This window comes from Dermacentor andersoni, chromosome 2, assembly GCF_023375885.2.
Source record: "Dermacentor andersoni chromosome 2, qqDerAnde1_hic_scaffold, whole genome shotgun sequence".
Lineage (NCBI taxonomy): Eukaryota > Metazoa > Arthropoda > Arachnida > Ixodida > Ixodidae > Dermacentor > Dermacentor andersoni.
In genome coordinates, this window is record NC_092815.1 from 207343085 (window position 1) to 207355405 (window position 12321).

A 12321-nucleotide genomic window follows, 5' to 3' on the forward strand; every position below is an offset into this window, starting at 1 on the left:
TTTGTGTAACACAATTACGTCGCCTAAGGGCAACAATTCCCTTTAAACTTATTTCTCGAGTTTTTAAATATGGTGTAAAAGGTACAAATTATCATAAACTTTAATAAAACGGTTGTTATGTCCGTCTCAAAAAGTTCGTCTCTTTCTCTATTTAACTACGGTTACTCAACTACGTCTTTGCAGTGGGTAGCAGAGTGTAAGTACCTCGGGCTTCATATTCCTGCTAACACGTCCTAAGCTACGCGCATACAACTTTGTGACAAGGTCCTCAAAAAACTAGATTACTTGCGACGCATTCTTCGAGTAGCTCTATCATGGCTTTTAACGTATAAAACCCTCATGAGACCAATATTCGGGTATGGTTTTACGGTACGGAATCTATGCACAAATTCCGACATTAGTAAAGTAGAATCAGTCTAAAGGAAATCTGTTAGTTTTATTTGTCACCGTTATGACGGTACCGCCTCACCTTCCTCCCACCCAGCTTCATTAGGGCTCACCCCACTCTCCGAGCGGCACCGAGTAGAAATCTTAAAACTTCTGTTCAACTTGGTTAACTCAAATGACTACTTCCCCACATAAATTTCTATCCCATGCAAACATGTCATCAACAAAAAACAGTCACCCACCTAATATTACACCATTTACCTCTCGCACTCACTTATTCAAGCGTAGTTTTAAGGTGAAGCTATCTTTGCCTACCATTCCATGGTTTCGTCTGGGTCTGTCATACGTCGCTGGTCGGATTCTCGCCGAGCAGATTCACATTCACTTAAAAAAAATTCAGCGCTTCTGGTGGCGGGGATTCAAGCCCTGGCCCCACAGCGCAGCAAACTGATGCTCTATTAGGCGACAGTCGCTTTCTTCTTTTTTTTTCTGTGTTGTAAGGATTCCGCAAGTAAGTATGCCGGTGGCGATGTCATTGGGGCTTTAGGCACTACCTCTGTAGGATGCCTATTATGTTGTGTTCATATGTAAACACTTCATATATGTTATTCATTAGGCCGCAAAAGCACGTACGCTTTTCTCGTGCCAACACCAGCTAGCTATTTGCGATGAGAGAGAGAAACAAGCTTTAATGGTATGCTGGAGATGTTAGCCTGGCTGTTCGCCTAACATGCTATTCCAGGTGCTGGGTGATGATTATGATATATGCAGTGATAAACACTTGACAGCACGTACAGTCACTCACACACACACAAACACACACACACACACACACACACAGATACACTATACAGATATTTACAAAGTTTAGTTAAGGCTCGTGGCCCACAAGAACGTCAGCAGCGCCTTCGTGGCACATAACGCAAAGGTGGTGCTTTGCCATGGGCCGAGATTGTGCTGTAGTGCCAAGCTCGAGTCCCGTTGAAGGCGCCGTGACGCCTTCAGAGACTCTCACTCGTAGCAGTAGCAGTCGCACAGAACATGTTACAGGTCTTCAGGGACGTTACATTCAGCGCACATTGGCGAGCCCGTGAGTTGAATCTTACACCTGAAGTAGTTTGTGTAGGCAACGTAGAGGTTTTTATGCGGTAAAAGCATGCTTGGTCTTGTCTGTTGAGGCCTCACGGCATGCAAAAGTTGCACGATGGATCTATTTTGTATATGGATCCGTACTGGTAGCTCACATCTGTCCAGAGGGATCGCTTTAGACGCCAAGCCAGTGTCGCCGCGTCTTTTCTCGAGAAAGGTATCTGGACCATTTCTCTCGAAGTGTCGTGTCCAGCTTTGGCAGCATGGGCAGCCTGGACGTTGCCTTGTTTTCCGCAGTGGGCTGGTAGCCACTACAGCACAACATTGTGATGCAGTTCGCAGGCTTTATTGCATAGGCGACTAATGTCCATTGCGAGTTATTCCTGCACGCGTGGTGGCGACTTCGGGTTTCCGCAGAACAACTACGTCAAACACTTGCCTTTGCTTCGAGTTGTCGATAAGTTCGACTTCGCTCTGCCATCTGCTAGCCACCTCGTTAGCTTAGACGGTAGAGCGGCTGCTCCGGAAAGGTGGTGGTCCCGGGCTCAAGTGCCGGACGAATTTTTCTTCAACTGCAAGGCTTTTCTTTCGAGGAACCCTTATGTGTTTCCTTAGTAGCAATTGCTACGATTGAGTGCACGTCTAATTTTCCCTTTATTAATTGAATAATTATGTTTTAAAGCAATAACTTGGGACTGCGATGCAGATTGCGTTGCTGACTGTTCTTTTATTGACATTTAATACCGAGCATGTCGCTCCACCAAAACGTTTGTCCTTGACCTCATGACAGCCTCGCCATACTTGAGGAATGTCTGTGGTGGTGAACTCAATTGCTGCCACAGCAGCAACAGGCTGTCACAGCTCACAGAGCCATCTTCTGAACTACTACTTTGCGACGCACACAACGTCGACTTCCTTCGCAGAAGTGTGCTGTTTGTTGTGGCCTCCGAAATGAGCGCACGCATTTCGGAGTGTGCACGTGTGGGACGCAAGACCCATGTGCAAATTACCAAGCGCCAACGTTGTACAGAGAAGTCATCAAGTCACGTGGTATATATATATATATATATATATATATATATATATATATATATATATATATATATATATATATATATATATATATATATATATATATATATATATATATATATGCAGCTCGGTATAGAAATTTACGTGCACCTGGAGCGGCGACTGGGGGACAAGAGCACATGCTACGTCATTGTCACCGTGTGCACGATGCATGCATGCACTTGTGGCGAATTTCTTCAGTCGCAATGCTATGCGAACGACTTTTAGCTGTTGGTTTTCTCTTTTGCTCATATTGGGGGGGGGGGGATTTTTCTCTGTCTGTGGCTATCTTTAATAGCATAATATTTCCCTTTCTTTTGCGCAGAGCTGCTAATTACTTTCCGGTGCTGGAACTTGGAAATGTTCGTCAGCTGCGTCGGGAAACTTCCCCAGACGGCCAAGGGTCTTGACTTCTTCCGTGAAAAGCGGACTCAAAAGGATTTGGAGTAAGACTATATTTTCTTATGTTCTTTTTCTGACCAATCTGTTGCCTTTAATAACTGGGCAGTTTGTGCGATTAACTTAGCTGACCATACGCTCACACTTTGATTGTTAGGAGTGCGGAAGGAAAGGCGTGGCCTTATATCGCTACTCTAAAACTGGTGCCCTTCTATTTTACATGTTTTGTTTATGGAACATTGTGTGCGCAGTCTTCGGTTTAAATTGAGAAACAAAGAAACAATTATAGTATGCCGAATTTTATTTCCGAGAGTCGGCTTTAACCGAAAAGTGCCAGTGAAAGTAGGTTTACCTGATAGCTAAGACAGCGATCTACAGGCAGCTGTGAGCTTGCCGAGGCCAATGTCACGTGTCGGCCTGTCACAGCAGCAGTCTTCACTTTTTTCTTGCTTGCGTCCGTTCGCTTGCTGGTGCGACGACAACAAGAAGTGGGAACGGGGTTATGCAGAGGGGGTGGTGGGCCGTGGTCCTTGCACTCTTCAATCTGTGGCCGAAGTGGTGCTATCTATCTATCTATCTATCTATCTATCTATCTATCTATCTATCTATCTATCTATCTATCTATCTATCTATCTATCTATCTATCTATCTATCTATCTATCTAGCCTAGTCTAGTCTAGTCTAGTCTAGTCTAGTCTAACCCGCCGTGGTTGCTCAGTGGCTATGGTGTTAGGCTGCTGAGCACGAGGTCGCGGGATCGAATCCCGGCCACGGCGGCCGCATTTCGATGGGGGCGACATGCGAAAACACTCGTGTACTTAGATTTAGGTGCACGTTAAAGAACCCCAGGTGGTCAAAATTTCCGGACTCCTCCACTACGGCGTGCCTCATAATCAGAAAGTGGTTTTGGCACGTAAAACCCAATAATTTAATTTTTAGTCAAGTACGCCGGCAGGGCAGGCGGTGCCTTCTAACTTGAGTTGCTGGGTATACAGGGTGTCCCAAACTTCAGGCACCCAGATATTAAAATGTGGAAATGCCATGTTGCTGAACAGAACCAAGGTAATGTTGCTTGCTGTCACTTGTAGATACTCAGATTACTTTTTTTATTCCCCCTAACTACATAATTAGTCTTAACAATGAGAAACTAGTAGCGCAACATGAAGAACTCCTGATGCAGCTTTCTGTTGCTCGATACGTGCTACATAAAGGTGTTTTTTCCAGCATGAAAGAAGCCCGTGAATAAAAGCGAAATTGCCGCGCGGCTGGCCGCTCGAGGCACCTTGCTTATCAAAATACGCGCGCGCTGGGTAAAATGACATATACATCGCCTACTATTTAAATATCTAGTCGCACTTCATCATCATCATCATCATTTATTGACCCTTAAAGGCCGCTGTTGGGGTATTACATAACGGGGGAGCATACATAAGAAAAAGAAACGTACAAACAGTCATGACTGAAGTATGAAACAATAATAATAAGCATTCAAAAGGGCAAAGAAGGTGCAATCAAATGAATGTCAAACACAAAAAGTAATAACCATTGCACTCAAAAAAGTGTGATGTAGTAAGAAGTAAAGTCTATTAAGCATCAATACTCAGAAAGTTCGTTAGTATGTTTCGAAACTTGGTAAGAGAAGGAGAGAGAAAGCTGTTTAGAGGAACACAGGGAATTCGGCAGCTTATATGTGAGCGTCTAATCTGCTCTGCATAAGGATGGGGATCTGGAACACCAAGTCCCTAGCTAGAATAGGGCGGCGAAAGGAAATAAAATCACAGCTTCGGTACAAAGGGGAAGCGATGAATGCGATAGCAACATGTTAGCATTTTACACTAAGCGTAAAGCTCGTAGCTGTAGTGGCAGCCTGAATTCAAGTAAACATAAGCTCAGAAAGTAAATAAAAACGAGCTGCTGTGTAGCGGTGTATTGTTTGAATCCTACCATCGGACAATTTCATTTATGTTTACTTATTTAAGCCAGTGTCTTTCTTAACGACTTTCCCATCGCTTTTTCGTATCGGGTATGTTTCAAACCTCTTTCCTGGGCCGATCCCGTAGCAAGTGCTCTACAGCGCCAATAAAATTTCATGATTTTCAGATTTGAGTTCTTTTATTCTTCCCACTTTTAATATTTAAGTCTGAGAAGATTTAAGATAAAAGCATGCGCTGTCGCTGTTTTGTTTCACGACATTTGTTTGTGGGCCGCCATTCTGAAAATTCTGAGGAATAATTTTGTCATTAATGTAAGGCCTGGTATGAGCAACTATATTGATAAAATGGAGCGGAAATATAACCCTTATGTCGATCATGGCACGGCATATAGCATACATATACCTAAATATATACGGAACCTCACGGCGACGCCTACGGCAAAAATTCGCTTGGTGTGTCCATATAGATGCTATCGCAACAAAAAAGGCAAGAAAATATACGATCATGTGGATTAGATATCGAACGCATTGACTAGACTATTTGAATAGACATTTATCAAGTCAAGCTTGCGTTGAATGCGAGTATATGCTGAATTTCCGCTGACACCGACCAATCAAAATAAGGCAGCCGGAAACACATAGCTTCCAAGCACACAAACAGGTTTCCCAGCAACGTGCCGCAACGTGCTTGCTGCTTCGGAAGACGTGGGGTCGAGTGCTGTAGATCAGCTTCAAACATCGGCATTACGATGACGAGAGCAGCGGCGACGAGCTTGTTAAGCTCTCCAGTAGTGCTGGCACTTTTTGTGTGCATACTGCTAAAAATCGTTTTAAAATTTTATGAATTGCATTTTATTGATAATACGATACATGCGTTAATGAAACAGGAAGCAACGCAGATGCGATCAAATAAAGTAGGTATTTCTAATTATTTTTTTTCTTAACGTAGCGCAAGTGCGAAATACTCCGTTGATGCCCAAAACACTAGAAAAGGAAGGTATCAGCCACACTTGCATTTATTAGGCAGTATTATTAGCCGTTTATTAGTCAGTTTCGGTCATCTCACGTGCCCCACTTCTGCCGACTATATTCTGCGACCTGGGCCCCAATCTTGTACGGGTTCGAAAAGCCGACATTCGGTTTAGTCTCAGGCGATTGTCGCAGGCCGCGCCAATATGGCGGCCTAGGCCAATCTAGGCCAATCGTGTGAGGAGAAATCGAACGTGAGCTTTTCGAACGCGTACAAGATAGCTACCCTGCTGCCGCTGCTGCTGACGATGGTGATTTTTGAAATTCCCTTTGAAACGGAGTGGTGACAACTAGTCGCCTATCCTGGCTGCTTGATTTATTTAGGCATGCTAGACAAGTTTTTAATTCTAGCATTTTCGTATAGATCTGCATCACCTTTCCTTTTATTCCTCAAAACCTATCTAGCTTGTAGCGCTACTTATGCCTGTACCGGATCCGGTCGTATCAATTTATTATCTGCTGCTTTTTTTCACCAATACTCTAAACGTCTCTGGCTTATCGCGACAGCTGACCGGTTGATGGTTCCATCCACTTTAAGTCCAGGCGCTTCTGGAAGGTGTACCGCACCTACGGGTCTCACTCGGTGAATTGCTTCGAATTCCATCAGGACGTGTTGAGGAGCCTCTATATTTTTGCTGCGGCATACACATGCCTCATCTTGTTGCTCCGGTATGTTTTTCTCCTTGGGCAACAAGTTCAAGCCCCAAATAGCAAGGTACTGCCCTTTGTGTTATCGTACAGATTCTCCCTTCTAAGTTTTTTTTTGTCCCATTCTTGTAAATCTCGATGGATTTTTTTTTTCCATTCTTTGCATCCAATTTGTTGTTTACGTTTGTCTCACTTTCTTTCTGTTGATTCCTGGTTGTCTATTTACACTTTCAATTACCCTGTAATTGGTTGCCGACTTTCTCGACCTCTTCCTCCATTCTGTGTCCACGCTTTAGGTACAGATACTTCCACACTTTAGCTGCCCATATGTTTCGACCCATCTTCCCGAGTCATGAAAACTAATTTTTTATCTGCGCTTCTCTGACTTCAAAAGAGGACCAGACCATGTCATCCTACGCTGCCTCATTTGACGTTTTAAACGTTGGCTCCCAAAGCCATCCGGCCTACCGATATTTGGTTAGCTTTCAACCCTACCAGATATCCGATTAGAAGCAGAGAATTGCATTTGCGAACTTTAGCGCTGACACCATTACTCCTTTCCAGATTCCACGCGCCACTTCACATTTATCGTTGTGCCAAAGTGATTTATGTTTCATTATTGCTGCATTAATTGCGCTTCCCCTTTATTTTCCAATTATCTTGACGGGTGCTTGAGTAAGTAATTCTTTCGTTGATGTATACGTCGAGGTAGTTGGCTATGGGTATGACTAGCCGTTGAATTCACACTGCGTAATTACTCGTCTCTTCATTAAAGATCTTAGAGATCATAATTCCCGATTTCCATGTGCTAAAATTAAGACCTAGATTTGTTGCGGCGTTGCCACAGATATTCGTAAATATCTGTACATCGGTTGCACTCTCCGCTAGTATCACTATGCCGCCCTCATACGTCAGTCCGGGGACCTTCTATTGCATTATTTGTCCGTTACGCATGTTGTATAAAGCAAACTTTTATTCACTGCTTTCCAGTCATCTCTTGATGCCCTCAACATAAAGCGTGAAAAACCATGGAGACGCAATCCTTAATTCGGTCCTTCGTGAATTTTCACCATTTCATTACATTTTCGACCTCACGATGCAAGTGGTACTCGGTTTGCGCGCAATGTGCACAAATTTTATCAGCGCCCCCTACTGAGAGTACGAGACGTTGCCGCCAAAGTAAATGCACAAAGTCCATTCATTTAAGCTGAGGTGCCTGGCCAAGGAGCAGAGATGTGTCCCAGAATTACCTTTTCGTCAATTCGACCCATGTGATATGCAAATGGATATAACATTCCGACGCAAGGACCACAAGGTGCAAGAGATCTTGTTTTATATGAAGCGCTAGCTTCAGAAACTTCAGCTTTCTCTGTCCTAAGCTACTCTGACGAAAACTAGCTAATATCGCACGCCTGTAATATGGCGTCCATCGCCCTTGCATTTCGTGTGCTAGGAATTTTTGGTAGTCTCCAAGAAGGATTTGAATCCCGTTAAATATCTGTAAGGGATGTTTTTGCACCACCGAGCGTTCACCATGCCGCCGTTAAGGCATTAAATCAGCCAGGTCCAGCGGGGAGTCTGCTTAGATGACAGCAATGCTTTCGTCTTACGTAATTCAGATACGGGCAGCCACGTTGCACAACAGGACACAACGTGGCGCGACAACATCGTGCCCGTGTCAGGCGCATTCTGATGAAGCGGGAGATGGGAGAGGTGAGGTGATGGGAATACAGAAACGCCCGCATACTCACATTTTATACGCACACGGCATAGCCGCGGGATGGCAAAATTGATGCGCAGACATGCACTCAAGCAAGCCCTTCAAAGCGTGCCGAGTTAATGACCCGGATATTACGACTTCCTGGTGTTCAAAATCAACGAAATTTGCCATTGTCTCTCTGAACGAACACGTGATATAAACTTTCAGTGGCTGCCGGGGCATTGTGGCATCGTTGCTAACTAACCACCTTGCTGATGACTCTGCCCTACATGCCCAGGCTTGAGCAACGACAGTCTTTTTACCTTTATCAAGGGTGGACGCGGCACGGGAGCTCCGCCATCTCGTGCATACCATCACGCTTAGTCACCGGAATACTCTGCAGAACTCCAACCGTCGATTATACAGCCCCCACTCAGTACTAAAACTGCAGTTACCAACAAATATTTCATAACGTCGCTCAGCACTGCTGTGTCGGCTGCGGGTAAGAGTACCTTTCACTAACTCACACAACTATTACATGGCTGACTCATCCATGTGTGCTAAGTTAACGTGTGAAGAGACCGTCGATCACCTTCTGTGCCAGCTGTCCTCGCCTCGATAAACAACGCCAGACTCTCCAATGTGCCTTTATTAGACTGGACGATCGGCCATTAGCAGAAACAAAGGTCTTGGGAGCCTGGTCTCACCGCTCTGCTGAAGGCTACAGACTTGAGTGCCCGACTTTGGATACGCTACACCTGGCTTAGTGCATGTAAAACTGTTACCAAGGCTTGTGTCCTCTCTCTCTCTCTCTCTCTTCGACTACCCCATGTCCCTCCCCACTTGTACTGGACAAAGTATAGTTAAGCTCCCTGCCTGTCCTTCCTGCCTTCCCTTTCTCTTTCCACTCAATCAATCTTTGGGTTAAAGAGACACTTCAGGACGTTCAGCTCTGATAATTAATTTATGCACCTTACAAGCAAGATGTGCACAGTAGATCAGGTGGAAAGCAGCGTCAACTTCTCACGATTTCAGGAGCAGTAATTCACGCGATTTGCAGCAGTCACAGGTAAATAATGTCGACCTTTGCGTTCACTGCAGGGTACTGAAGGTGGAATTGCACAAGTGCGTCGACGGCGCCCGGAATAACAGCGCGGAGTGCGCACAGGCCGACGTGGAGCCAGCTGAAAAATTTATCGCGAGCTTCATGGAAGGCGCGGTGCCTGGATACGCGGCGCTTGGAACGCGCGGCGACGGCAGTGGACGAGGCAACGTGGCCACGCAAGCCGGCTCGAGCTCTGCTGCCATGCTGACTGTCGTCCTGGCTGTGGCTTTCACGAGGCGTAACTAGAGCGCACACCGTGAACAATGACTAGCCTGGGAGCTAGGACGCTAGATAGGTCCAAAGTTGCGTACATTTGCGAAGCCGTATTTTAATGTTTGTATGACATACATACACGTCTGAGCATGCTGTGCCAGCACCTTCTCCAGGACGTGCGGAACACGTATGCTGGGACGCCCTGTATAGACGCGTGCAAAGTTTCAAGGAGAAAAGCTTAACCGTTAGCCTTCAGCAACAAATGTAAAACCTAATTTACTGCTGAAGGCAGCAATAGCGTTTAGCAACTATCCTACTTCGCTCCACAATGCACGTACAGCGTCGAAGCTTTTCCCCCAGCTTGCCCCTCGCAAAATTTAATTCCTGGAAAGTACCCGTTTTATACGCACAATGGTTTTCAAGCGGCGTGGTGTCGAACACTGCACGGAGCTCCAGAGCTTAATTGATATTCGGTAGTTTCCCCACAACGCGTCCCCTAATTACTCGTCCACCTATACCTCTACACACCTAAACAAAATTACACCCTTTGGGTCGCATCTTGCCACACAACGATAATCTTCATCTGTCTTGTGCGCATTTCCTTTCTTTCACGCTGCGAGGCCGGTACTTCCAAATCACGAACGGCATGCGTGTTATCAGCATGACAGAGCATTCTCGACAGGAAAGTAGCGAGCGCAGCGTTTTCAAGAAAGGAAACTCAAGCAAGACAGATGACGATTATCGTTGTGTGGCAGGATATGACCCATAGGGTGTACATTTGTTTTAGAGCGTACTTAAACACATGCAATGACTCCCAGAAATCTTTTAGCCCAATGCGAATGCTCTTTCAAACTTATTTCCACCGACATGTCGAGCGGTCAGAATTTTTATGGATGTCCTTGGGCAAACGTTTTCCCCCGCATCTAGTCGCACTAATAAATTCGCTGTAGAACGGCTCGGCTGCACATAGTTGAACTACATGGCGTGATGCGGTCACCAGTTAACAACCACACAACTTCTTGACCACCCATGACGAGATGCACTCAAGGGCGGTGTCTGTTCTCGAACCGTGCAAAATTTCTGAGCGCACAAATTCCTTGCACAAGCTTTTCCCGGCCTGAGACTACTTATTGGACACGTTAACGATGACAAGTCGTTTGTTCGGTGATAACTGTGTACCGCGTTCCTTGCTGATCACTGTACCGTCTGTACATAGCTATGACAGAGATATTCTGCGTTATTTATGCTGTTGTCATCGACATTCTTGTAAATAAAAGGTTCATGCTGTAAGCTGCGTCTTTGTATTATTCACGCGTAGCGTGTAGAAGGCGCGAAGGAACTGTAGATCATATTTTGCTAGCACATCGCAATATTCATCCAGAGGTAAACGATTACGGTGTCCGAGGACTTTGACGTTAACGATAATAGAGCAAACGTCCCCAAGACCGTCCGTCCCCAACCTTGACTGAGCTAAATACTGCTCAACTTCGGCGACCACACCTAAATTGCATGATGCATACTCAGCATTCAAAGGTCATTAGCCGATCCTAGAGTCTGCATTCGTTTTCTGTTTTTTTTTTCGAAAGAAAAAAATATCGGAAGAACATAGCAAAATGGGCTGGGCAGGGTCATGCTATTCTCGTGGAAATCAATCGGCATTTCCTCGACGGAATAACGACATTTCCGAATGTGAGATGGTAGGCGAAATTCTGCAAGCACGATTTTCCACACACCTAGTTTGTGCTGACCAACGGCATAAGATGCTTATTATGGGGGTTTAGGATAGCGGTCTAGAGTTTATCGTTCTCCAACGAGTGACCGCTTTGCGTTCGCGGTCTGCCCCGCCCGGAAGGTGCAAGGGTCGCTCACGCGGACCCCCATTTTATTACTTCCTGCACGCGGAAGGAAAAGGAAAACATAATGCCAAAGAAAAAAAAGAAACCCGCCTTTGTTTCACCCTGTGAAAGTGCACGTACAGCGAAGCTGGCGCGGACGTTGGACGACGTTGCACAAGCTCCAGCGCCACGAGCTACATACGTCACGCGCGCACGCACGCGCCTGGAAGTGCAGCACACGTGCTCATTCTTGTGCGCTTGTGCATTATTGGACTGCTAGAATTTCTCAACGTAAAATGTGTGAGAAAGTGAGAAAATTCGTAAAGAACGGCTTACACAAAGCCTACAGACATCACAGCATCAGACTGCAATTCGAATACGCAACATAATTCTGCTACGCGGAAACTAAAACACAAGCCCCTTTAGCAGCCATTTTTCGGTCAGCACGCCACGACAAATCCCGACGAAGTAGAGGTTAACAGCTTCGCTGTAAAAAAAACAAAACAAAAAAAAACAAAAAAAAGCACGAATAACGCAGCCAGTAATATTTTACGGCATGAAAGGTATACCTGAGAGTTCTTTATCTTCAGTTTTATTTTCTTGTCACCATTGAGATTGACGATGCAAAGCGGCTTTGGGACGTTTCGCGGCACCCACGATATTGCTGAAATGTAGCATTAGGGATGTGCGAATACCCAAAGATACCGTTTGGGTTGGGCGCCTGCGCTGTGGCGAGATACTAATCGTTAGTGTCTCCCTATATCTCGGGGCCCCTATTCTAAAACGGCCTACTATTTTTCACCGCACCCTAAGCTGACCCACATGACCGACCCCCTGGTAATAAGCTAGGAGGCGCGCTTCTGAAAGCGCGGATGGCGCGAGAAACGAAAGCCCACAGGAATGGCAGCAACAG

General features: G+C 45.5%; 1 protein-coding gene across 1 annotated transcript in view; it reads left to right on the top strand.

The window, feature by feature from the left end:
- The window catches only part of LOC126540194 (uncharacterized), a 45539-nt gene extending 34676 nt beyond the window's left edge, over positions 1-10863 (top strand). Inside the window, exons 4-5 of the mRNA XM_055075859.2 lie at positions 2873-2993; positions 9357-10863. Of these exons, the coding sequence (XP_054931834.1) occupies positions 2873-2993; positions 9357-9606 (371 nt within the window). The 3' untranslated portion in view covers positions 9607-10863. The remainder of the gene's footprint in view (positions 1-2872; positions 2994-9356) is intronic.
- Positions 10864-12321: the final 1458 nt, after the last annotated feature.